Here is a 26,422-nt window from a genome sequence, read left to right on the forward strand (position 1 = left end):
TCGCCCAGGCGCGCAGAGCTCACCTCTGCCTGGCCTGGCTCTCGCAGGAAGCATTCAGAGCCAATTTCTTGTCCAGACCATGAATTTGGATGACAAAATGCGCCTGGATCTGTGGATCCACCGTTCCCCAGGGAGTCTCTGCCCCACTTAACCGCGTGCACCTTTACCACAAAGAGCACCATGCCCCCAAAAAAGGGGCTTGAGCCAGATGGGAGCAGGGCAAGAAATTGTTCTCGGCAGTGTAAAAGGGAGCAGGACAAACTGGCCAGGGAAATATATTCCATTTGTTGTTCTGAGGGCTCCCCAGCACAGCCTTCGCCACTCCTCCCCCAGCCCCAAAGAAGGGGACGGGCTGCACACACACGCGGGCACGCATGCGCGCGCACACACCCACACACGGCTTTATTGTTTGTTTGTTTTTTTTCTTTTTCTTAGCAAAAAAATAAAAATTTATTGTCCTCTAAAAAAAAAAAAAATCCATCCTGCCCTTGGAAACTGTGACACAGATTGAGTTCTTTTCAGCCCCACATGCAAATTCATTCTGCCAAGAAAAGAGTCTAAACCAGGTTTCCGACAGCCAAAACACATATTTACAGAGTACGAGAGAACGACAGCTGAAATCACAGTTCTATACATGGAATCAACAACACGTTTTACACACCACCGATCACCATTCTGCCAACTTCTACACGGACTTGGGGCGCTTCTGCCCAGTGCCCTTCCTCCCGGGGAAAGCGAGGAAGAGACTGGGCAAGAATTGCCACGAGAAATACTGCAGTGTGTATTATTATTTTTTTAAAACGCATACTGTACTTATTTTGTTTTAACATTGGAAGCTACGGAGTGGGGAAGCCCCAGAAATCTCTCCGACGCAGTCACTAGTTTGCAGGAATACTTCACCTTGAAAATACTAGGTTTTACAGCAGTAACATCTACGTTGCTGTTGGCCATCACTCCAAGGATTATCGTAATTCTGGAGGAAAACACTGGTAATATTCTTCCTTCTTAGATGGGGGGAAAGGAGAGAGAGAGAGAAGATTTGGAGGCTGGTGGAACAGCAATGAATTACTGAGTCCATTCAGCATTAAAGGCTTCCTCACACGGTAAGGAATTCTTTTCATTGTCTCAGCTGCACAAGCCTTGCAAGTGGCTCAGGTTCAGCTTCAGAGATGTACAGAAAGTATAAAACCCTTCGGTATGGGGACAGCTGCAGCAGTTGCCTTCCGGGGAAGGCAAATTAAGGAAAAGGAGCTCCAGCTCCAACACCCGTCCCGGGCCCTCCTGCGCCACACGGCTCCGCCACAGCCAGCACCAGGCTACGGCATCAAAGGCCGGGGGGGACCTGAAAGTGGTCCTGGTAGCCTAAAGCGATGCTCGCCAATGTTCTTCAGCTCTTGGCTATCCTCTACAGCTAGCTCCTTGCTTTTGATAGCTATCTACCCAGGATATTGTTGTCTCAAGCCATCTGCTTCTATATTGTTTCTCTATAATAAAGAAAAAGCGTATTGACCTTTAGATACTGCGGTTCCACAAGACAGTTAAAGACTCCTTATCCCCGGCTCTCAGCCGAGAAGTGTCTGACCTGCAGTTAGTCACCGAGGTCAACACTTGCGAGGCTCCCAAAAACTCAGGGAGAAAAACATCATTGCCCAGCGAGGAGCCTGTGACGGGGCAGGATGCGGCCGTGCTCAGGGCTGCTCGGTGGCAGCCGGCTGGGGCGGCTCAGCGAAAAGCCTCGGGGACCACTTGGGGACCAACGCTTCGCTTCGAAGCGCGACAGCCAAAAAAAATTAATAAAGTGGCCTCGGTTCTGATGTATTACTGCTTGTCCTGTAACTGGGAGTTCCTGCTTCAGAAAGAAGCTCGACAGTACGTTACACGGGCCGTACATATTAGCACCAGGTTTATTTTTACAAGCCTCTTTTCACACTGTGCAGAAGCTGACCACAGACTCTTGAAGCCTTGAAGGCAGTGCTGCGATTGTGGTTAATCCTGCCTGCCTGGGGCCGGCGGCAGCAACTGCTGGAGTGGGTCAGAAACGCTGCCTTTCCCCCCTGCTCTCACCTCACTCGGGTATGAAATGTTGGCCCCCCAAAATATTCACAAAATACACAACAGTGAAATTCTCTTTCCCAGCTGCTGCCTAAGAAAATAATTCACATTTCAGATACTTCTTTATTTGGAAAGCAGCAAACAAATCGATAGAAACCTAAATTGAAGAAGTGTTTCTTGAAGCACCACGGGAAAGAGAAACAGTCTACGTGCTTGTGCTAAGAGTGCTGAGACAGGCTGGGGCGGTGGCGAGGGAAGGGGATGCGACATCCCGGGGCCAGCGCTAACTCCTTGTCACTGCTCTGCCACGAGCGCAGCCTGGCAAGAGAAAGTTAAATTTTAAGGGCCGCAACTAGGGAAATTCTGAATTCTTTGGTCCTTTAGGATAAGTTTTAAAACAGATAAACTGTTTTACTGCAAAGGAAAAAAAATAAAAATGCTTTCTCTGGTCTAGAATGGTCCTTGTAGCCCTCTGGCTAAGCAGTGGGCCCCTACAGAAATGAGGGGCAAGTGTCTCTTCCCCCTGGACCCTAGAGACACGCATCACACTGCGACTGGCAGTCACACTGCGGCAGAGCTGCAAACAGCGGACAAGTTTCATCTGAAGAGAGGGGACAATGCGAAGAGCCCTTGGGACTCAGCTGAAGTCACACAGGTGGTGCTAGTTCTGGAAAGAGAGGGCTGTCCGAGGACAGCATCATCCTGAACAGGCCCCCAGGAGGCAGGAGAGCAGAGAAACCACCACGCTAACAAAAAGTAAGCATTACAAACCAAGAGCCAGAACAGGCTGATGAGCTCTGGCTCTTATAAATATTAAAGACCTGATTCAAGAGTTTATTTCCTATGATTTAAGTTAGTTACAAAAACTTTAGTATTTTTTTTTTCCTTTTATCTTCATTGGGCTTTTTCTTTCTCCCGCAACTTTTAACCCTCCCTCCCCCCGCTTTTTTTTTTTTCCCCTAAAAAAAGAAATGTTCACATATTTTAATAAAAGGTCTTTCCTTAAGATCAGACCAAGGCAGATGTGCTGCCCCATGGCACAGACATTCAAAGGCTATAACCAAACAACATAGCCACAATATTCACCCAACAGTGTCTCTCCATTAAAAAAAAAAATTAAAAAACTGATGCTAGTTACAATAAAATACACATGGAAAAAAAAAAAAGCATTTTTACCAAAAAAAAAAAAAAAAAAAAAAGAACGAGTTAATGGGAAAACATAAAAAAAGAACTACACAGAGCTGCACTTAAGAGATCATCTGGGAATGCATATTAACCCCTTCCATATGAAGGAAAGGTGGAATTATGGAAGCAAACCTAATTATGTCTTTGCATTAAAATATGAAGCTTTCTGAGAGGCTCCAGTAACAATTCAGTTGTTCCTACAACAACAGTGGGCTGCTGGAGGTTCCAGTGCTTTTCCAGGTCAGGGAGGGGTAGCACAGGACACATCCCTGTGCGAAATAAAAATATTTAATCAACTGAGTGGCCTTCTAGTTGAGATCCCAGCAGGTTACTGCAATCCACCCGATGTAAAAAATTAATGTACGTGCTGGTAAAGAAAGTCACAGGAAGCTCAGCTGCTGGACAGGTCTAAGCTGGTGGCATTTCTTTTCCCTAGAAAGGAGCTGCGCTGGACAGTGTGGTGTGTATTGGACTGGTCTGTGGGATTTCTTTCTTTGCCTTTCTAAAATGAGCCAAGAGAATAACTTCACTGTGGACAGATACAAAGAGAATCCTAATAAGGAGAAAGTCCCTGAGCTCCTCTGCTGATGGCGTATGGGGACAAAGCCCCAGAAACAACCTCAGCAGGGCAGAGATGCCAGTGAGAGCTATGCAAGGGTGGTGGAAAGTCATGTACTCAGGAAAGGAGTCTGAAATAGGAGGAAGGAGAGGACTGGAAAACCCTGCAGCAACACCTTGCTTACATTGAGGAAAACCAAGTGTATTCCTCTGACGGGAGATGTTTCTTTCTGCTCCAACACGATGAGTTTAGCATCCCCGCCAGCACACAGCACTGGAGCTGAGCACCTAGCCGTCTGCAACAGGCTACCACATTACTACTAAGTCACCGGTACACAGACAGACTGGTTGGTGAGTTATTCTAAGCAAATACCTGAAATTGGAGTCCTTTTCCTTTCTATCTCCTTGCTCTGTAAGATCATAACTAACACAGGAAGCACGGCCACAGGGCACTGTTAGACTAACTAGCTTCAGAGTTTCTGAACAACGACACTTCCTTATGTACCTAAGAATGGTGGCTGCATTTATCAGCTCAAGTGGTGATACCAGTGGTGTTTTGTGCCACGGTGATGAGCTGCTAAGGGCAGGAAGAAGCATCTCCACCTAGGAGCAGAAGGCAAGGAATCTACACTCTCCTCCAGCTCCACTTTCAAGCGGGATAGATTTATCAGCGGCTTGTTCCATGCTGGGCTTTTTCTGTCACCACCGGCAGACGTGATTCCTGGCTTGATGGCTTCTGAACTTAGAAGCCCACAATCCATCCTTGAGAAGCTGGAACAGGAAACATCCACTCCATTCAAAAAAAGTGTCCTTAGACTATCTGAAATTGTTTCATGCGTTTCAGCAGTGACTATGAAAGAGGTCTTCGTGGCTAAAATGAAAATCAATCTGGTTTGAAATGCTAAAAATCCTCTAGACAGCCACCACACAAAGGGGCGCCTGGAGAGAACTAACTTGTGCATCCGTACTCCTTTCATGAAGGGCTTTAGCTGGCACAAGGGCAATACTTCTAAGGCTGCTGAAACCTGCAGCATTAGCTGTATCAGCAATGATTACTAGTCACTGATTTTGGGGGCCTGGCTTGCTCTAGGTACAATATATTTTTTCTCCTTTTTTTTTTCTTTTCATATAAATATACAAAGAGTGTAAAAAATTTTAAAAAGCGAACTTTGCTGTTTTAAATGACAGACAAAGTTTCTGCACATTCAGAGATCGGCAATGTGAGGCCCACCAGGCAGGGACCCGGCGGAGCTTCCATCAGGGAGGACGGCTTTAACCAAGCTGGGTCAGTGAAAGAACAGGAAGACCGAAGACATGAAAAAAAGTCATTTCAATCCACCTCGATCCTCCCCATGATCTCAACTCTTCCTCTGGAAAGCACGTGGAAGCCCCTCTTGCCCACTCTAAATCCTTCTGGAAATAGTCAAAAATTTGTTATTACCTAAATAGAAAAGAGGAGAAACACAGACTCTTTGCAAATGGCCCTTTGATCTGTATTAAAAACAGCTCTCAAAGTTCCTCAAGAGTTAGAATTAGTGGGGCACGGGTGAGGGGCAGTTTAGATACGGGTTGTAAAATATTAAAAAGTGCTCTGCAACTAATTTTTGTTTTATGTGGGTATGTGCGTGTGTGTGCATATATATACATACACAAACATGCACATACACACACATATATACATATAGATATCTACACATACATATATATATGTACACATACATATATATGTACGTATGTATAAAGTTAAAAAGTTCTATACGATATGATTAGAACAAGCGTCCTTGGAAGGTCACGACTGGAGAGAATGGGGCCTGTTGGGATGGCAGATGGGACACTCGCCCTCCTCGGCGCACGTTTCACACAGCACTGCGTGTTGGCACGGTAACACCACCCGGTTCTCTTCCTGACACTTAAGGCATTTCACTGACTGCATCTGAAATACTGCCTGCAAGAGATGGGGACAGGGCAAAACGTAAGTATCAGAATGAGAAGACACAAGGGCTCCAGCCCTGCGCTACACAGCTTGGGGACCAGCAAGGAGGCGGCAGGCCTTGCAGCTGTCCATCCATTTATCTCCTAAAGCAAAAGCAAAGCAGCACAGCATGGTGTCCTTTAGGACCTTTAGGATCACAGCAGCTTTCCTTGACTGAAACTCTGTACTTTAGGTACAGAGAAGAGGCAGCTATTTTCCTTTAAGGTGGCTAGAACTCACTTTGGCTACCTCCACACAGAATTGCTTTGATAGGCTGCTGATTTTTGGCTTTATTAAAGAAAAGAAAAAGAGCTGCTATCTGTAGGAGTGGAGGCAGCAAGGCCCTGCTCTGTAAATCCATGGCACTCACCTTATCCACTTTCTCCAGGTTTGCCCGCAACTGTTTTTGGAGGGTGTAAAGTGAAGAGAGCGAGAGAGTTTCCAGGTCAGAGAAGGAGCGCAGAAACTGAGGGTCCTGGCCTGTGTGGATCCTCTCCAGCTCCTCCTGCAGTTTCTTCACTTGCAGCTCCAAGGCTTCCCTCTGCTCCCGAGCCAGTTCACATTCCATGTTAGCTGTGTTGGCGCGATCATTGGCTTCCTCTGCCTCCTTTTTCCAAGCATCACAAGCCTAGGAGTTCCAACAAAGAGAGTAACAGCAGTTTGAAAACTCAGTCAGCCTCCAGGAGAGAATCCTAGGCAAAAGTATCCATTTTTTCTACATGTTCCTCACCAGGAGTGTATTCTGTCTAATCTGCCCTGTTCCCAAATTCCCAAACATCCTTGGAGCTCCACTTCAAAGCGCTGCTCATTCTGGGTACCCCACCCAGTTGGGCTGCAGGCTACAGATTTGGCTCAGGCAGCTAAGGGGATGAAATTTGCATAACACTAAATTGTCACGGATCTAAGTCAATCGCCAGTCTAAGAGACCGGTGAGCACTTCAGTGCATCTGTTATGACACCTGGCCTTGCACTTGCAGCAACTGAACACATCAAACAAATTGCTTCAGTCTCTCCGAGGGGGGAGAAAGAACAAGGACACTTAAGAGAATCTGCGTGTAAAACCTGCAGCTTTCCTCATCACCTCAGCCTCTGGTAAGCTCCTGTTTAAAGGCTGACACCCTCCTACTCCCTTTACCCTCCTTAATCTCGCTTCCCAGGAGTTGCCCAAGTACCTGCTTGGCTTGTTTCCAAGACTCTTCCCACTGCTTTATTGTGCCGTTGGCTTCATCCAGTTCTTGTCGTAGTCGTGCCAGCTCCGCAGCACCTGGACCTGACAGAAATGCAGGTGAGGTACTGGGCGAAAAACTCCCCGAAGCAAAGTGTTCCCATATGCTGCTGTTCATCCCATTTAAACCTGTTTCACAGGGAAATAGAGAGGGTTATGTCACAGGTGCTGGCAATTCCCCCATTTCCTCCCTACCCCTGTGAAGTCCAGGATTCAAAAATGCATATATAGGAACGAGAAGATTTATTTCATCCCCAGGAGTCCATCACAGAGGGACTTTACGGGGGAAGTTTCGCACCAGCAGGCCTCTTTTATAATACAGAGAGAATCCAAGAAACAGCTGAAGCCATTTTTGAACCAGGTGGTTTTTAGGAGCATCGACTTCACAGTTGACTACCAGCTTGAATCCTCCTTCTCATACGAGAGCTAACTATACCCTAAGAAAACGTGTTTACTTGTCTTTTTGTCTCCTCAGCTTGGTGCTTTCCTGAGTCTTGCTTCCCAAACAGCCAGACTAAGATGCTCCAACATCACTACTGTCCGTGTATGCAAGAAACAGAACTGGAAATCCCTGTTTATAAAGGAAGAAGTGGAAGCAGCAGTATGCACATCAGCTTCATCCCCTGCAGAGCTGTAGCATGCAATCAGTGCCCGGCACCGTGCAAAGATCAACTAACCACTTCCTTATTTTAGCATGTTCAAATCATTCCTCTCTTCAGGAATGACTTCAAGGCTTAAGAGACAAAGCAATAGAACAAAAGCTGTAAACAAAGCTGGCTCTTTAGGCTGACGCCAGCCTCGGAGTCTTGGCTGCCTCTAAGGTTTGTACTCTTTTAATGACAAAAAATATGTTCACTCACAATAAGAATCCACAGTTTGTACTCGGGAGAGAACTGGTAGGAAAAGCTCATCTCCAGACAGAGCTGAGCGATACGGCCTCGTACGCACACAGACATCCACCAGCCTGACGTAGGAGTCATTTTTATTTACTGGTGCTTACCACTGGGTGTGGACTTTCCTAAATCTCGTTGCAATTGATAACTGTGATCTTACAGAAGTCAAACCAACTGTGTTTGCAAGCAAGCCCTGGGGCCAGCCGCCTCTCATTGAAAACTAACACAACTTATGTCCCATTTAGTGCCAGCCAAGACACAAACAGCCTCGAGGGAGCAGCTGAAAACCAGTAACTTGTCTTGACTTGGCTTAGCTGCCTAAACAGGTCATTTAGCAGAGCAGCAAGGGCTCTTCACTGGCTCAAGCCACTTACCATTGATCCATTTCAGCTGCTCAGAAGTGCGCTCACTTGAGAGCAAGAAGTTTTAGTGCAACCCCAACTCACATTTTGCTTTTAAAACTCTGGCTGACTTGAAAGAGAGGCTAGCACTACACGCAGGACGCTGGCAAGCCACAAATTCTGCCATAACGCTGACCAAACTGATCTTGTTGTTTCTTTTTACTCCCTCTTTCCACCTGCTGCTCTCATCATGCACCCAAAATATGAAGTCCCTGTAGTCACAAACGCCTTCTCTGCACACACAGCACCTAGCCCAGTGGGAACCAGCCCAGGACGACATCTTTTCAACTAAACAGCAATACATATAGGCAATAACTACACATCAACTTGCATGCATTCAGTGAGTCACGTGGAGCAGATTCCAGACGCCCAACTGCCACGTTATAATTTTAAAAACCTTATCAAAACCTTGGCAAAAATGTTTTTCTTGAATTCCAAGAAAATATCTAACTTTTTTTTTTTTCTTGAAAACAAAATATTTGAATGCGTTTGGAAATTTCCTGCATTTCTTTGGTTTTATATTTGTCCTGACTATGCGTTTACATGAATAAACTGCTTAATAACTCGTGTTTTTCCTGAAATTAAAAGCAGACCTTATTAGCAAGTTTCCCTTTTCTTACTGAAACTGGAACGAACAGCCAGCCTCAACGCTAATTAATAGCAGAGATGCCCTCTGATGTGTCTTATTACTGTGATTGTAAAAGCTGTTAAAGCCAAATAGCAATCTCAAGGCCTGGAAGATGGCTTTGGCCTGTGCAAACAAGGGATGCAGTTACACAGAGAAGTGCATGCAACAGCAGATTACAACATAATAAAATGGTTAAGTGTCTTTAAGCTGAGTATTAGAGATTGAAGTGTGTATCAAAATCGAAGCATTTACTTCTACATCAATAGAAAGAACTAATATATACAAACAGAAATCAGCAGAGCAAGTGTCAACTGCAGCCTTAAGCCCAATCATTTCTCAAGGTAAACTGGCATCTGGATAATAAAATGGATTTGTTCCCTCGGTTCCCAGTTCTGCCCAGTACAGCTGAAGCTCCCAAGTAATCTCCCTTCCCTTCACATTCCCTCATACAGGAAATGGATCCTCAAGAGAGGGAAAAAAAAAAAAAAGGAGCAAAGGGGACATAGCTGGACAAGTACCATGAACTAAGCAGGCTTTATAGCTCCCAGAAGCCAACTTGTCCTAGGAGCAGTCCCAACAGCAAACTGCAATCCCCGCCTCAAGCAAAGCTGAGGAACCAACTCTGAGTTTTACATAAAAGTAAAGTCTCAGCACAGCATTAGGGGTTCAAAAGGACAAAGCTCTTTTTCCTGAATGGCATCATCAGAGCAAGGCCCTTTTTCTCATCCTGGAAACATGGGGAACAGAGGGAATCGCTCCCTTGTTCTCGAGGTATTAGGTGATTTTTGGTAAAGCAGCTTTAGTACTCTTGCTGTTCTCATGGGAAGAACTATAACTGGCAGCAGTGAAATAACACAAAAAAAGTAAAGCTAACTTAAAAGAAAATACTTACATGGCACAGACAGGCATGTACATGGGACACACAGACTGTGCATTTACCTAATGATCCATGAGAAGCTGATGTCCCCAGGAATGTGTTTTCTGATTGGCTTAAGTGTCCCTGGGGCTGATGGAGGAAATGCGATGAGAGGCTGACCGGTGGAGAAGGAGAGGCAGAGTGAAAGGAGGCAGAGCTTCCAAGGGAGCCGGGGATATTTACAGGAGCAGAACTTTGCAGCAAACTCCCACCTGGACAAAGAACACACAGAGAATGGCTATGTATGACCGTGAAGTATGGGCCAGGGCACAGCGCAGGAGTTCAGAGCAGAAGGCGTTAGCTTCCCTCTCTCCTAAGCCCCCGAGGATTCCCTTCACTTCTCACCGTGTTGGATTCCCCCTCTAAGCCTTAAGGAGGAGCACTGAAGCTGCTGTCCCACGAGCCACGTAGGTTAAGACCCTCCAGAGTTCAATGGACTACTCCTTTCATTGGCCAAAGCAACAAAAGGTTTTCTGAGCAAGCTTCAGTCCCTGTCAGTCTAGAGAAGATGAATTTGGTACCTGGTGAAATACTTCGTAACGAAAAAATCTCTTTTAAAGCATGTTCCTCTACCTTTAACGCTTCTAAACAACCTGTACTAAGAAGACTATCACACTGGGCCAGGTCACAACCTGAACTACTGAAAATTAGTGACTAGCTTTAGACATATTTGAGTGCTTGGATCTACCAGTAATTAAAAATAATCAAACGAACAAAAACCTAACCTCCAAAGATACCACAACTTCCCTTACACAAGAGGTCAGTCTGCCTGCCACACACAGACCAAGGAAGATCCCAGCCCTGCTCCTCACTCTCTTCTGATCTTCCTTCTTAGAAGACCACCAGAAAACACCGAGACCCGACGGGAAAAGAGGGAAAAGTGTGGAGGATCTCCAAGCCCCTGCAGATGGGTAGTGGCAGAAGCAGGGCTATCAGCAGACATGCACAATAAGCTCTCTGACCAGACTCTTATCTTTGGCAGGGCAGTGGAAGTGGTATTCTTTAGGATTCCTTCCACACCTCAATACAGCTCCAGGCAGAGCAGCTCCCTTGGAAACCTTCAGAAGTTAACTCCAAATCAAAACCCGCCTTACAGAACAAGGGTAACCAGAAACTACAGGCACTTCTAAAAAGCTAGGAGACGTTTGATTTTCCTCTGGACACTCCCTAGAGACAGGCAGAAGAGGCCTCAGCCTACCTCCACGCCTTAAAGATGAGACAGACACTACAGGAATCAAACCAGCAGGCTGTGATGACTGACAGATGGATAGCATTACCAGGTCACTGAGTTTCCTGTTACTACTAAGGAGAGTTTTCTGCTCCAGATGCAAATCGTTACACTTTGGCTTGGCTTTAAAGGTATCAAATACCTTCTAGAGTCTACTTACATACTTAGAAATAAATAAATAAATAAAATCAAGTCCCATTCAGTCTCAAGAAACATCCCCAGGACACCTGGGCCCAATGGCAAGAACTCAGCCCTGCTAGTCAATAAGGGCAAGCTTTCCCTTGAAAGATGCTCAGCGGTTGCCAGAGTTTGTTATAACGGCTGTTTTAACCAACGGTATTTTAGGACTGGTTTTAGAGCTTGGTTGGGCTGGCTCCACTGAGGTGACTGGGCAACACTGCTTGGCAGAAGATAAAGAAAGCTCTGTTGCTTTCATGTACCTATCATGATGCCACTCGTGTGGGGCACTGTGCTGCTGTCAAATGTCTTCTCCAGGGCAGCCACTCCGAATTCATTCAGGTCCAGGTCATCCAAGGCAGACTCTGCCAGACACAGAGGTACCAATTATGTTATAAAGGACCAACAACTTCAAGAGATAGGATGGCCCAAAGAGCCTACATGCAGAGGAGCCTTCGTTCTCTGTTTGCCAGTCTGCACCGCCCTACTCTCCATCCTGTGCAATGCTGCCATAAAACAGTTTGGCAGAAGTGTCATGGGCAGCTTTTCAGTTCAGGTTCTTTTACCTGATCTGATTTGTCTCAAAGCATTCCCAAATGTTATATAAAAAAAAAAAAGTCTGAAGAAATAACAGCAGTTCCCATAAGTCTTCCCCAAATAGCTCTTCCAAGTCTGTCCATAACACGCAGTAACGCTGGCTTATGACATGTCTGGGTCTGGCTTGTGCTTTGTCCCTACTTCGTTGAAGAGCCACTTGGAAAAGGAATACCAGCAGAAGGGAACACTTCAAAAACATCTCTGAGGTTCAACGATAAGACAAAATAAAGAAAGCTTATGAATGCCTGCAAATGTTGTATCTACTTGAACATGCCTCATCGCTAACCTTGATCAATATAATTCCATCCCACACATGCCCACTCATTTCTATTATTGTTTTTAACAAATTAATGAGATCACCTCAGAAATGTTAGATCAAAAAACAGGTGACCAAAAAAGGTGTATCTATCTAAAAGGACTGATTCCCCGCTACCAACTCTCCTGTTCTCCTTTTTCTTACAGCCTCCGTCCCACAACCTGTGAAGGGCAAGTCCTTGCCAGCTACCTGGTGGCGGCCCTTCCCATAAAATTGTCATTTAGAATATGGGGTCGTAGCTGTGGGAAAACGTCCTGTTGATTTCCTGCCTGCTCCAAACCTTTTTTTTGTCACTTTGACAAACCTACAACTAAGGCCCTTGACACACCTGACGTTCTGGATAAGTGGCACAGAGGCCTTTTGGCCTGCTGTTGGTCCTCTAGGTGAATTTCACCTCTAATAACCTGCAGAAAACATCGGATGCGTCCTAGTTGCAGAAAAAGCCTACTGGCTCAGGAGTCTGCCCACACTGACACAGATGAAAAACTGGAGTTCACTGGAACACCCACGCTAATCCCAGTTCTCGTACCTGGTGATCCACGTCTGAGGAAGCCCTACTAACGTAAGTGAAAATGGCAAAGTTACCTATGACGGACTCAACGGTGTCACTGGTTGGGTAGAAAGGAAGGGCATTGGCATTCATGCCTGGTATGCTGCTGGTGCCAGCAGGGCTTGGTGGTGTTGCAGCCAGGCTGGAGGTGATACTGGAGGAGATGCTGGATGTCAGCGGGCTCCCCACTGGGAGAATACCCAGTATGTCCTGAAACAAGAGTTTTAAAAAAGGGAAGAGGTACAAAATAAGACGCCTATATAGAAAAATCCCTTCAACAACACGCAGGAACGAGCCAATGATCAGCAACAAACCTGCTCCTGTCTGCTTCCAACCTGACAGATGGTTGGTGCTACTACTGGGCTGGGGGTGGGGGAGAGATTAACAGCTTTTCTTTAATTTCTGCCGACTTTTTTTTTTTTTCCCTCCAGTATTACAAACAGCCTTCAGGCTGTCCCTGAATTAACTCTTATAACCCACAGGTTGCACGCAATCATAGGCACGGGTCACATAATCACTCATTCAGACTTAGTTCAGTACATGACTTAGAACCTGATATTAAATTCTCTTCGCCAAATCCTTGAACTTAGATGACTCCAGAGATCCATTCCAGCTCTATTTTTTGTAATTTGGAGACACTCTGACACTACTGTCCAGGCCCATGAATTTATCCTGAATTGACACAGGCCTAGCCATTCTCAAATAACCCCTCCAGCAAATAACTCCATCTTCATAAAATAATCCCTCGAGCTGAGCATCCCTCACAGCGTCTGGGCTGTAATTTGCTCCCTGCAGAGTGATCTGGATCCACAGAGATCTCGTGTCCTCATTTGTGGAAGTGTGAGCACTAAGCTAGGTTCAGAGCCTTGCCGGCAGTACCATACCTGTTTGGGTTGTAACAAAGGTTGCTCCTGGCTCCTGTGTTCCAGTGAATGGGACTTCATTTTTGCTTGCTACAGTAAATAAACAAAACAAAACAAAAAGATAAGCAGGGGGATTAGCAGCAAAATTAAAAATGGCTGAGCACTGACTTTGGAGAGTCCACAGGAAACAGTCCCCTCCTCTCTTACAGCCTGCTCTGGGCACTAGAGAATTCAGTGTAGCAGAGCAGAGCAAACTGAGAACACCCCAACTAATCTGCTTTCTATACACCGAGACATCACCCTCAGAGTTATGCACAGACTTGTCACCATTACATTGGCCTTCAGCGTTGCTACAGCCTCTGCTGGCACAAAGGACATCTTAAGAACCTAGACCAAACATGACTTATTTTGCCTTGCTATAAATAACTCATCAGCCCTACTAGGATCTAAAATAAATAAATAAAAACAGAGCAGTGAGAAATACACTATAATTTTAAATTATGTAACTGTTTTGCAGCTTTGGGAAAATAAAATATGCAGATTCTCTCTTCCCTCAAACTTTTCAAGCTCCCAGCTAGGCTTGCACAGTTTGTAGAACGGAAGAGATGTAATTTTAAAGAGAACATCATTTTATGGGGAAGAATCTGGATAATCTCTTCAAATGCCTTTAATTTGTCATGAAGAAAAATAAAGAGATAACAGACCAATTTTAAAAGCAAAATCATCTAAAACTATTTTTAAAAAAATCCCTCCCCCATCCCTTAAAACAGAGGCCTCAAAGCTACAAAATACAGTGAGGTCAATGCTGGCTGGAACTGCAAAACTGCATGAATGCCAACATATATTTAGATTTCCACTATCCAGCCTGAAAAAATCAGCATAAGGACCTTGCAGCACCATGTCCTTAACAGATTTCAGCCCTCTTGTCTCAAGACATAGTCAATTCTGAGCTACAACAACCAGAGCAGGGAAGGAAGTGGTCTCATGAGCTTGTCCCTGTGTAACGATCTGGTCTGCAGCCTGTGCTCTGCTCCTCCCATGCTGCTACGTGTGCAATAGCAAGGCCCAGGGGGATCGGCTCGCACCCTCTGGGCACGGAAAGGCGGGCAAAACAACTGCTTGGAGTCAGGTCTGCTTGTTTACCAACCTCCTCCAGCCCTCTCCATCTGAATCGGAGACGTGGTCCGGGCATAAAAGCCTGCTCACTCATTTTTATCACGAGCACAGGCAGCCACCGTCTCTGCAGGGGCGTTTCGAGCACGATGCACAACAGCAGGGCACGAGACGCCACGCTGACCTGAGTGATACACCGTGACTTTCTGGCTTAGACAGCCTCATGAAAAAGATAAATGATTGCTGGGAAGGTGTGACATAACCAGACAGGCAAAAGAGAAGCAGCAGAATTCGTCCCTTGTTTTACAGGATTAAATCATTTCCTCTACTTAACTGTACGCCTGTGGGGGGGGAGCAGTCAAAGCCTGGCAAACAGGCAGCTGAGAAACGGATGCAGAGATCATTCTGCAGCAGGTACTGTTCTCTCATGCTTCTCTGAACAACCTACAGTGTGTTTACATACAGCAAAACTGCTGCTGAAACGCTCCCAGGCTTGTCTTCTTTTGTGCGCTCTGGATGCGCTACATTTGTGCATCTGTGTGTGTCTGATAACACGCCTGCTAGATTATCCAGCACATCCCTACCCTGCTTGACACACAGCTGAACACAAGATGTGCTATCAACAGACGTCAGCAGCTGAAGTGAAGGCACAGCTGCAGCTGTACCCCCCTCACTGGAGGCTTCCTGCCAGTGTGGCTGGCTCTGGTGCTGCTAAGTCTTACTGGAAGACTTTTTTTTTCCCCCTCCTTTAAATAAAAGAAAAAGTGAACACATTTCTGAGTTAGTCCCAATTCTCACCGCCTTGCTGTCATGTAACATCAGTGTAAAAATGGAGCAAGCCAATTGTGACCACTAAGCCAGTCTCCTTTAGCTCTGACTAACATAAAAAAAGGCCATACATCAACACAGGCATTCAAAGGGCACACTGAAATTCTCCAGCTCACGTTGTTGCAGTCAGGAAAGAAAAACAGAGGGCATAAATTATGAATGAAACTGAATGTTGTATGACCGGTATGGAACAAGGCTGCTGGACGCTGTGTCAGGACACAGAAACACCTCCTGGTCGTGGCACACAGCTCCTCCCAGTGCAGCATTTTCCAGCTTGCTAAATCTTTTGGGACTTCGGAAAAGTATTTTTAGCCCTAACTGCTGGCTCAGCCTTACCACAAGCGATGTGGAATCTATTAACACATTTTTCATTCTAATAAGATAGAAGTTATTTGTCCTAATACGACCAAGGAAAAAATTACGACCTGACGGCAGGGCTGAGCCAGAGCGTCTCTTACGTTTCCAAATATGAGTGAACAAAGTTAAGTGCCTAATTACTGGTCTAATTTACAGCATATATGAGGATCTCCGGTGCCCACTGCAGCCAAAGGGAATTAGAGAAGATTAAGTAAGTAATTATAGATCGAAACAAAATTAAATCAGGACACTTATGAGACACCTGATTTTGTCTTTAGAAGCCTAGCATAAGGCAACTGTGATTACTTCTGTCTCTGTGTTAACATTTATTCCAGTCATTGAACACAGTTTTTTACTTAATTAAAGCCACATGAATAAGAAGCTACCTGAATACAGTATCTTTGTAGCACAGCCTGGACCTCAGACATAAATGCTCATCGTCTGGCCCTCTTTTTAAAGGCTCTATTCAATCTCCATCCTCTTTCTCCTTGGCTTAGGCTTGCTGCCCATTTTCTCCAAAGCTGGGCCTCCCTGGCACCCTGCCTCTGCTGGCAGGAAACAGGGGTTCTCTCGGTCCTTCAGCTTTGGGTTCACTCCTCCTTTGCAGCAGAGGCAACAGAACGAGCACATGTTTCCCCTTTTGTTTGTGCACAACTGCTACAAGCTGTTGTGCCCGCAAGTAGTGCCAGGATCACAGCACGCTCTGCACTTTACCCCCAAAGATGCGTTGCATCAATTTGCCGTTTCCTAAGCCACATGGCACGTTAAGCCAAACAATGGAAGCATTTACAGGAAAGCCTACACGTATACAGCTTAATCTCTAAGTGTCACTAAATCATTTTAATTAGACTAAGCAGTCCTCGAGACTGGTCCTACTGCAAAGCTTGATCATATTTTCCCAAAGTTGGAAAAATAAATACAAGAAAACCCACAGTCCGCTTCTAAATTCAACTACTTTCTGCAAGATCTTGTTTGGACAGGATATTTCCACTGTTTTCTCACAGCAGTGCAATACTAACACAGCAATAAGCTTATTAAGACTAGCTTCTTAATATTACAGACGAGTTTAAGTGAAGCCAGGCTGAGAAAAGTATTTCTTCTTATCTCTGATTTTGAGCAACATAGACTTTTTTTTTTTAAAGTGAGCTTGTAGGAAACATTTCTGCAGGCAGCTCTTCATAAAAGTAGCTAACCCCTCCTCTGGGTTGGACACGGCTGACTTGGAAGGGATGGTGCAGAGAAAATAGAATAGTTAACTGTAACATCAAGAAAGGAAATTCACAGAAAGAAGTTGTCTGTGGAAAAGCTAACGTGGCAGAAGACATGGAAGAGATTGGGGCTTAGGGAGCTGTTTGTACAAGGCATGACATCGAGAAGGAGACAAGGAAGCTGCAAGGAAGCAGCTAGGCAAGACTGGGAAATCCAAAAGGGATAAGAGGGAATGTCATTAGAGATGTGGGTTGGACAAGGGTTCTTCAAATGAGAATGAGGAATTTAAATTTATGACAGAAGCCAAGGAAGAGAGAGCGTCAAGGATCAGAAGGATACAGCCAGAGAAGCAAGAGACAGCTAACAAGGCATTTTTGACACATCAGAGAAATGAATGCTGAAAACAAGATGAAACAAGTTATGGAGATGAAGGAGTGAGAACAGTTGGAGTTTGGAGTGAGACAGAGAAGGAAGGATGAGTTGTCATAAGACAATACAGCAAAAGAAACTGTAACTCTTGGCAAGGGCCTAAAGGTGAAAAAAGAAAGAGCCAGAAGTGATACATGGGAAGCTACCCAGGGTCAAGACAGGACAGAAGTTGTCAGGGATTATGGAAACAAGCTGCAGCTTAACTTCTACAAACTGAATGTGTGATGACAGCTAACCAGACAGGAACAGATGTAAGATGGAAGAGACTGGAACGGACACTGAAAGCAACAGCACAGGTCTGAGAACTGCTACTGAGAATAGTGCTTTCTCCTTTTGTTCCTTGAAAATTAAAAGTACATTAAAGCTAGACTGAGCAATTTCTCAATCTTCTTCACCCCCCCACTCTTCCAGCCAGTGTTTCCTACTAACCTGGCATTTGAAACTCTTCAAATACTCGGCCCCCACCTGATCTTCTCGCTCAAACCCCGGTGCTTTCTTGTAGCTGCCGGCTGCCGTTACTGAATCAGGAGGAAAACCAATGCTCTCCAAGCTGTGCGGCTTTCCAATTGCGCCAGGAGGAGACCCACATATATTAGATGGGCTTCCGAGACTGCTGTTCCTACAAAGAATCTAATAGAAGGAACACGAGTCAGAAAAGTACAGCAGCACCAGATTGAAGAAGAAAGGCATCGCAGGAACAGCTCATTCACTTCTGTGTGCGCATCGATTTTACTGACAGTCAACACAAGCATACAGGCTTCCAGTAAACAGGAGCTAAAAACCAGGGAAAAGCTCCCATAGATACTGGATTTATACAGTCCCACAGTTAAGGTTTTATTGCCAACACTTTGTACTGGAGTGCAATCTTATAAAAGCCAACCTACAGCTCTAAAAACATTTACTCTTTCTGAGGCCTTGGATGTGATAGTTTCCAAACCGGACCAAAACCCTCCTCACTTTCCTTAGGCAGTAGTGTGATACGGATCCTATCTGTGCTCTGAGGAGTAGTGTGAAACCTGGAAAGGTATTATGGCAGTCAGAACAACCAAGAATACTTAAGCTATGTGGAATACTGCATTTTTTGTTTTTCAGTTGGAAATCTGAAAGTTTTAATGCAGACACAACTCAAGTATCAACAGCTGCATTAAAAAAAGGGATTTCCAACACTTCTGTTCTTTAGACTGTAATCAGGGATCACAACCACATGCAACAAGTCTAGTTTTGCACTGTAGATGAAGCCACAGACAGCAGCAAAGGAGATTAAGAGGACTTTTAGAGAAAGAGCCTACGTGGATCAGTGCAGACATCCCATTTCTCTGGGATTATCATTAGTTATTTGCCTGGACTGGCAAGCATGACTGTGTTTCAAACAACATTTAGACAATTACTGATACCACAGATTCAAACATGGCACAGTTTGGGCTTGCATTAGGAAGAGGGAGCATCCTACAATGTTTTGATTTAGTTTTTATACAGACATTCTGCTGTCCACGCTTCCCTACAGTCGCAAAGTTACTACTCACTGTGGTGGAGGTGGGGCTAGTTGGCAGAGTTCCTGCTTTACTCCACACCTACAGTACAAATACAAAACAGAACACGCCACGTGAGGCTGGCTGCTAGAGGGACCTTTTTCTTTGATTAATTCATCATGTAAAATGATCACCAGCAAAGCCATATTTGTTTGCAAGCTACATGCAGATGCCCTGTGGAGTGATGAAGTCACAGAAAGACATGTGTTGCCTTGTGGCTTACATCCAAAGATTAGCAAAGAGACTGTTTAAAAGAGTAAAGAGCTGGAGATAGAAAAAAGACCTAAATGGGCTATTAAGTGGAAGAGATTGTTAATTTTGTTGCAGTTTTCAGAGCATTTAGATGATATATTCGTAGGATAAGGGACTTCTGGTTTTTCCTTCTTTCTGCAGTGTTATTTATCAAGATAAAATACTATGTCCAGTCTTTCCAAGATCTGTTTGGAATTCTAGTTGCAATCCAATTCAGCAGAACTGTGAACTGTTGGTTGGCTTTGGCACTAATAAAAAAATGAAACTATCAGTTTCTCTTTTCAAATAGGATAAAACAGAGGTCCTAAATGAGTTCACTTCATCCTGACAAGTTGGAAGCCAGTTAAAATCACACTATTTTACTTTCTCAAAACCTTGAGCAACCATTTGAAAAGGTTACACACCTTATCAACAGTAGTGCAAACAGGAAAGACTTCAAGAACTAAAAAAAAATGAAGTGGTCTAGCATTCCATACGCTTATCATCTTTCTGTGTGTTTTCCATTTGAAGGTCTTCCTTCTTGTGTGTACAACCAGAAGTACTACCAATACTCGGGCATTATTTAAACATATTGCAGTGTTTAGCTATATCCAGAAGGAAGAGAGGGAGGGAAACAAGGATATCCTATAATGCAACACACAACGTGAGCAGGCTAAGCCTCTGCATTTACGTATGTAAACAAACTCAATTGTAGTTATGTACTTTAGATTATATTGGCTCACAGCCTCTAATGAGCACTTGGGAAACTGAGCCTGATATGCACCTCCAGACACGAAGGCACTGGACAGTGTTATTGCACTTTCCTGAAACTACATCAACAAGCTCTGCACAGAAAGGAAGGCTTAGAAATTTTATAGGTGAAATGACAACAGTGAAACTACTGAACTGTACGTGCCAAACAAACAGATCCCTCTACAAAGCATGGAGTTGACATCTAAAAGAAGATTGTCATGTCCTTTGTGTCTCTGGATACTTTAAGATTTCTCTTCTTAGAAAAGGAAGTACAGCAACTCAGAGAAATCCAGATTTAGAAAGCACATACAAGGCCTCCTCACGGGGCTACATACATTGCTAAGGTCCGGAGCATGTGGGCTGGAAGGGCTGACTGGAACAGAATCACCAGCTGCTGATGGCATATACATCACAGGGCCTGTCTGTGTAGGGCTAGACACAGCCGAGGATTGCTGTAAATCTTCATTGAGAGGAGGCTCTGGAAGAAATAAAAGCACATGCAACGTTACTCAAAGCTGTACAATTGCAATGGGCCACAAGACGTTTATGAACAAGAACAGTTAGATATTATTGAGAGAAGAAATATTCCACAAACACCTACTTATAAGCAGCACATAAGCAAGGAGCAACCTCATCTGGCAAATAGCTACTTTTCAATCAAATAATCCTTACATTATTACTGTCGCCACTTGTACACTGTGCTGCTCATTAGTCTGTTAACACTGCTCCAAAATTATCTTCCTTGCATGAATTGTGTTATTCATTCAGCTGTCTTGAACTAAGCCGGGCTTCCTTCTTTGCTAGGCACAAAGTTGATGGGTGTGTTATAATTAGCTGAGGGAGATAAGTTCCCATCTGCTCTCAGTAAAAACCACTACCAAAAGAAAGTAACATGCATAGAAAGGCGTACAGCTGCCAACCACACAAAAAGAAAGTGTCATTGACTTGGGAGGTGGAGTAGAGATGCTGCAGACTTGTAGTCTTTCCATCTAATACAGCTCAGCATCTTTACAAGATCTACACGACAGAAACCATATGTATATTGCAATATCTTTACCGTACTGATTTTTACACATTTCTTGCTAATAATCAGCAAAACTCATGCTAAGAGCATATACAATTAATGTACTTGTGTTATTTCAAGTTAATTAGGTCCTCAGTGCTCACCTTAATAAGAAAGGACTAAAAAAAAAAAATATAATTCCATTAGATTGCACAAGAAATAACCAGGACTGAGTGACCTAGTGAGCCACAGAATGTTATGCTTTCTTTTTTATAGTATCAGACACAGTTACCTTGTTATGAATAAGGCATCTCCTAAACAGAAATGCTGTGTTATAGATGAGGGACTTTGCAAAACGCTGTTTCTCTATCAAGATTTCATTCTCTCTTGAGCTTGCAGCATCAAACCGTGCAGTTGCATTATTGTGTTTTGGGCCACTATCGCCCACAGCCCTAGCTGTAATTACTGCTTGTCTACCAGGCTTCCTATAAAGGAGCTCTGTAAACTGTAGGGAATTTACTCTCACTATTCTTTGACAAAGGTAGCAATTACTAATTCCACCATTCACAAAGGATAATCAAGTAACAAAGAGATGTGCTCAAGGCCATGAGCAAGGCAGTAGCAGAGCCAATCTACTGACTTGTATGTAACCTGCTCTAATTGCTGCAAATTCAACGGTGAGACTGGAGTGCAAAAATTGGCTAGGAGCCATAGGACCTGGGAGCTAACCATTACCTATGAATGGATTGAAATAAAGCTCTATAAATCAAGGAGCTAGCAAGAAAAGCAGATTTGAGGAACAGTTGAGAAAAAAAGCTGCATATTTTTCTTCACCAACTTGAAGATTAAAACTTTAAGCCAAACATAAATAGTAAAATGCTATTTAATTTGTAGAACAGATTGGTATGTTATCTATAACCTGTAATTTCATCCTCAGCTTTTAAAAATTAAACCAGTTTCCAACTTAGCTATGAACTGTTCGTCTACGTACAGAAGACGAGCAGCTCTCACTCTGTTCATTCTCCTAGATTGACATATGGAGAACCGAGCGAGTCAAAGGCAGGGAAAGATGCTTCAAGGGACAGTGCAATGGGACTACCTACTGCCTTCAGCTCTGTTAACACCTCTCACTGGCACACTTTTACAGAAATTATCAAAGTTACTACTTTGTTTCTGAAAATCTTTCACAGAAGCACTTTGTGGCCCTATATTTGAAGCTATCTGTTCTGGCCAGAAGCTCTCCATAGCTTCAATTTCAAACATCCATGAAAGATGAGAGAAGCAGCCCACGTACGTTCTACATGTGCAAAGGCACAGAAGGGTCCTCGGGGACAGCTGCCAGACTGCTGCATATCATTGCACTTGGTGGATTTGTAGATCTAAGGATGGGGAAAAAAAACAACCAGACATGAACAGGAAAAACAGTGACTGGCAGCCCAGGTACAAAAGTACTATGAAGAGACTCAGTGGCAAGATAGAAACACAGATAAAAGGCAAAAAGACCAGCAGATTTCAGGGTGACCCACTTTTTATAAAACCCACTTTTTATAAAACCCACTATATCTACAGGAACCCCAGAATATGCCCATTACAGTTAAGCTCACGCAAAGAACACCCCCATCACAGTCCTCTCCCAAACGTTACCAGTTTGCCATCAACTCCCTTAGTCTCACTGGGAGCTCCATGGATGTTCAAAGTGCTAAAAGGTAGGAAACTCTCGGTAGATACCAGCACAGAAAGCTACAGCCGTTTGCAAGGAAAATGACAAACTGTTGACAACGGTTGTAGGAAATGGATTATTTCCCTTCCACCCCAGTTTGACAGGTGGTGACAATGGTTACTTTGCTGATATGGGCCCAACAAAGATTTTCAGCACTGTAACACTAAGCAGACTAGGACAAAGTCTTTAATAAACTTTCTGTAAGGATACAGGAATGCTCTGGACATGTTCAATCTAAGAGCTTGGTAGGTTGTAGCACCAGTTTGTGGGTATTTATAGTTTAGCACAAACATCATCAAACATTTTTTCTTACAAAAACAAACGCTGTGTGCTCACCTGAAAACCCACACCATGCTTTCAAATGGGACCCTCGCCCATGAGTCTGTTCTCACACCTGAATTTTCACCCACATTTCTTACCTCCTCCCATACAATCTACCTAAAGGCACCTCTGTCAAACAGCTGAATTTCAGTTTCCAACATGCAGTTTCTCTGTATTGCAGGACCACGTTGCAAGCACACGCTCTCCCAGCTGGCACATGAATGTATCACATAAACCAGGAATTCATTTGCTTTTCTAGTCAGCTACCGAACTGTCAGAGCAGGTTACTGTACCTCTGGATGGAACTGCTGCTCTGTGCGAGTGTGGCAGTATTGGCACGAGTCTCCATTTTCACACTTGGTAGGATCTCCCCACTCATCTCCATGTTTCACACTGGGACACGGCGAGGATCTGTGGAAATAAGGTAGCAGCAGACTGCATCAGATGCACAAATGTATTTTGAGCTTTGCTTCTTCAGTTGGGAACCAGGCTCGGCTGCCCCCCTTCCCAGCTGTACAATCCCTCTGGCTGACTGCTGCTTTCTCAGCCCCCACAGTGCTGCTATTGCATCTTCCTCCCCCTCTCCCAGTTTCCCAATGGAAGTAGCATGGCTTAGCTCTCTGTCTGAAACCTAACACAACCTGAACCAATGTAACTCAGCAATATTAGCAGCTGATGTGATTAGCATCAGGGATGCTAGGTCTGGTTTCTCTTTTGGAACTGTACATTCATAGAAAGCTAACAAGTTAATTGGCTAATCCTAAAACACATAATACCCTTCCAGTGGTATGTTTCCAGGGCTGTACTGTGGCCATGTGGAACAGAGGCTGAGTCAGGTCACTGGGGAAAAGGCAAACCCATTTTCTTTCTCCCAGCTGGGAACGGTTCCGTTTCCCAGGTTTGAATTTTTGCTGTGACCTCCTTCCTCTGCTCTTTATGCTCTTATCCATTCCCAAAAAAAACAGCAGAGGGAAGCAGACAGCAGCAGCAGCAGATGCCTGCACAGAAGAGGCAGCCACATCAGCTGGGGGTGGGGAAAGCAACACAGAGGCAAGAAGAGATCAGGAGGGGAGAAGCTTTCACCTCTTCCCTTCCCTAAAGTACCCAGACAGGGGCAGAAAGCACGTGGCTGCTGCCTGAAGACTGGCTTAGTGTTCTCGTTTCTCCTGAAGGGGTTGGGATTAATGTTCCTTGGATTTATTTTTTTTTTTTTAAATACAGAACTTCTGTATTGATTCAAAAATTTCTGTGAACGCTGGGGGTGGGGAAGGGAAGTGAGAATATCCACTGTATTTTCTCTCCTGGCTTTCTGGTCTGCTCTTATGTTTTTCAAAAGGGAACTAAGGAAAAGCCCCACTGAGATCACAACAAAAGCTCTGTTGTGTTAGAGGAAATGAGGGCCTATAACTTGGATAAAACTCGTTCAGGGAGACGCAGCATGCCGAAAAATCCAGGGACAGCTGAGCGACAAGAACACCCTGGTGCCTCAAAAGCAGGCTTTAGCAGTTGGTTAGGAATGCATGTCCAGCTACAGTACAGGTCACACCGTGCCTCGCGATGCCCATCACCGGGCACACAACAAGCAGCCTGACGGTTCTGAATCCTTTACCCATGAAAACACTGCTGTGAGAGTTTTTCTAGATGGGGATTATTTTTTTTTCTTGCACTGCTTTTTAAAGCAAGAGTTTATTTGAGAAGGGGAAAACAGACGCAGATCCTGTTCACCATAAAACCAGTGGTAACATGATTTAGCAACAGTTATTTTATTAGAGACACTGGTTCCTCTATAAAGCAGAACTCCCTGTTTAGTTTGTTACCCCATCTCCTCGATGGAAATAACACTCCATCATATCTGTCAGCAAAGGCCTTAGAGGCACACTAAAAAACTATCTAGCAGAGAAAATCCTAAATCCTTCCTCCTTACAGGCTTCTAATACACTTCACACCACTCAGCTGGGAAACAGAAGACCCAGGCCCAGGATTACCTGTATTTGTGTTTTCTTGGGCTTCTTCTTCTGTCTTTGCTATTGTGATAGTAGGGACAGGCATAACCCTGGCGACAGAGGCGGGGGGGTTTCTTACATTGCTCTGTCTTGTAATTTCCCAACACATATGTTGTATCTGCAAGAGACACAACCAGTTAGTTACCATGATCTGTATTTATTAGACCAAAGCTTTTAACAGGAGCATGCACTCCACAAACACCAGATCTTCCCAGTCCCGCAGAGTATAATTGATGCTCACCTTGCCACCTCGGCTCCTCGCTGAGTATTTTTTCTATCATAGCATGGCTAGCAGCAACTGCAGACTGACCCTCTATGCCACCTTCTGATGTAGTCTGACCATTCTGCAAAGCCTCCATGGCCTGAAGCTCCCTTGGTGGACAGAATTAAGTGAACAACAGACAAATTGAGCAGGTGGAGACAGATAAATGCCTACAAAAACTGTGACACACCATGCAAAAATTCTTAAGTGGGTGCATTTCATTCATACTTTCTTTTTTTTTTGTCAGAACATCCTTAGTCAAACAGTAACTGCAATACATGCTCTTCATCCCCTGACAATTCCAGATGCACTATTTTGACGCCTCCACCAGTCACATCTAGCTTAAAGTGTGCTCCCTCCCTGCCCCATTTTGAGAATCCTCCCTGGAGATTTTGTATATTTGCCTTATTAGGAATGGATACATCATCACTACAACACCAAGCATTTCACTCTGAAGCAGTATGGTCTTCCAGCCACCTGGGCCCAGAAATTACCTGTTTCATACAGAGCCCCAAGCCCTACTAACCTGATGTCATACACCGGAGAGCGTAGATCATGGGGCCCATGAGCAAAAGCACAGTGGACTCCGTTCTTCGTGCAGTTTCCCTTGGAGTCTGTCTCATGGATGCAGATTCCAGTTTTGTAGTAGCGCAAGTGATACCTCCTCTCTGTGTCTCCAGTAGTTCTGTGCAAGAAGGGGCATCTGAGGTACAGAAGAAGGGGAAGAACCGCAAGTTTAGTCAGACAGACTCAATACTATCAGAAGACACATTGCCGATATAGGATGCTGTTGACAACACTTTTGCTAACTCTCTTTCTCCTGTTGTGCCTTCCAACATTACAAAGAACCCTTAAACCTGTCACTGCACAGTATTTGTTTCCCTCCCAAACAGACAACTGAATTATTAAACCAGCAGCAGCTTATTATTCTACCCTAGCGACTGCCAGGGATCTGGAAAAGAGCAAGGACACTGTCAAGGCATTCTGATATACTAGCCATGATTGAAGGGACATCACATGGCACATACCATTTCCTCAGCAGCCCATCTAGACTTCATGCTGTTACTGTTTCCTGCTGATGTACTCCTACAGGGCTGCGACAG

General features: G+C 44.5%; 1 protein-coding gene across 6 annotated transcripts in view; it reads right to left on the bottom strand.

Annotated features, from left to right (window-relative positions):
• Positions 1 to 567: 567 nt before the first annotated feature.
• The window catches only part of UNK (unk zinc finger), a 45,499-nt gene continuing 19,644 nt past the window's right edge, over positions 568 to 26,422 (bottom strand). The window contains exons 3-17 of one of the 6 annotated variants that reach the window (XM_035342315.1): positions 25,846 to 26,022; positions 25,299 to 25,429; positions 25,040 to 25,175; positions 23,348 to 23,465; positions 22,308 to 22,392; positions 20,346 to 20,488; positions 19,021 to 19,068; positions 17,963 to 18,127; positions 13,583 to 13,651; positions 12,734 to 12,908; positions 11,499 to 11,600; positions 9,854 to 10,042; positions 6,940 to 7,121; positions 6,138 to 6,395; positions 568 to 5,740 (exon numbers count right to left, since the gene is read on the bottom strand). In XM_035342315.1, coding sequence (XP_035198206.1) covers positions 5,585 to 5,740; positions 6,138 to 6,395; positions 6,940 to 7,121; positions 9,854 to 10,042; positions 11,499 to 11,600; positions 12,734 to 12,908; positions 13,583 to 13,651; positions 17,963 to 18,127; positions 19,021 to 19,068; positions 20,346 to 20,488; positions 22,308 to 22,392; positions 23,348 to 23,465; positions 25,040 to 25,175; positions 25,299 to 25,429; positions 25,846 to 26,022 — 2,134 coding nt within the window. In that variant the 3' untranslated portion in view covers positions 568 to 5,584. Of the gene's footprint in view, positions 5,741 to 6,137; positions 6,396 to 6,939; positions 7,122 to 9,853; positions 10,043 to 11,498; positions 11,601 to 12,733; positions 12,909 to 13,582; positions 13,652 to 17,926; positions 18,128 to 19,020; positions 19,069 to 20,345; positions 20,489 to 22,307; positions 22,393 to 23,347; positions 23,466 to 25,039; positions 25,176 to 25,298; positions 25,430 to 25,845; positions 26,023 to 26,422 lie in introns of all 6 variants that reach the window. The other 5 variants (XM_035342317.1, XM_035342314.1, XM_035342318.1 and 2 more) reach the window with 5 other exon arrangements.

This window comes from Oxyura jamaicensis, chromosome 18, assembly GCF_011077185.1.
Source record: "Oxyura jamaicensis isolate SHBP4307 breed ruddy duck chromosome 18, BPBGC_Ojam_1.0, whole genome shotgun sequence".
NCBI classification, from domain to species: Eukaryota; Metazoa; Chordata; class Aves; order Anseriformes; family Anatidae; genus Oxyura; species Oxyura jamaicensis.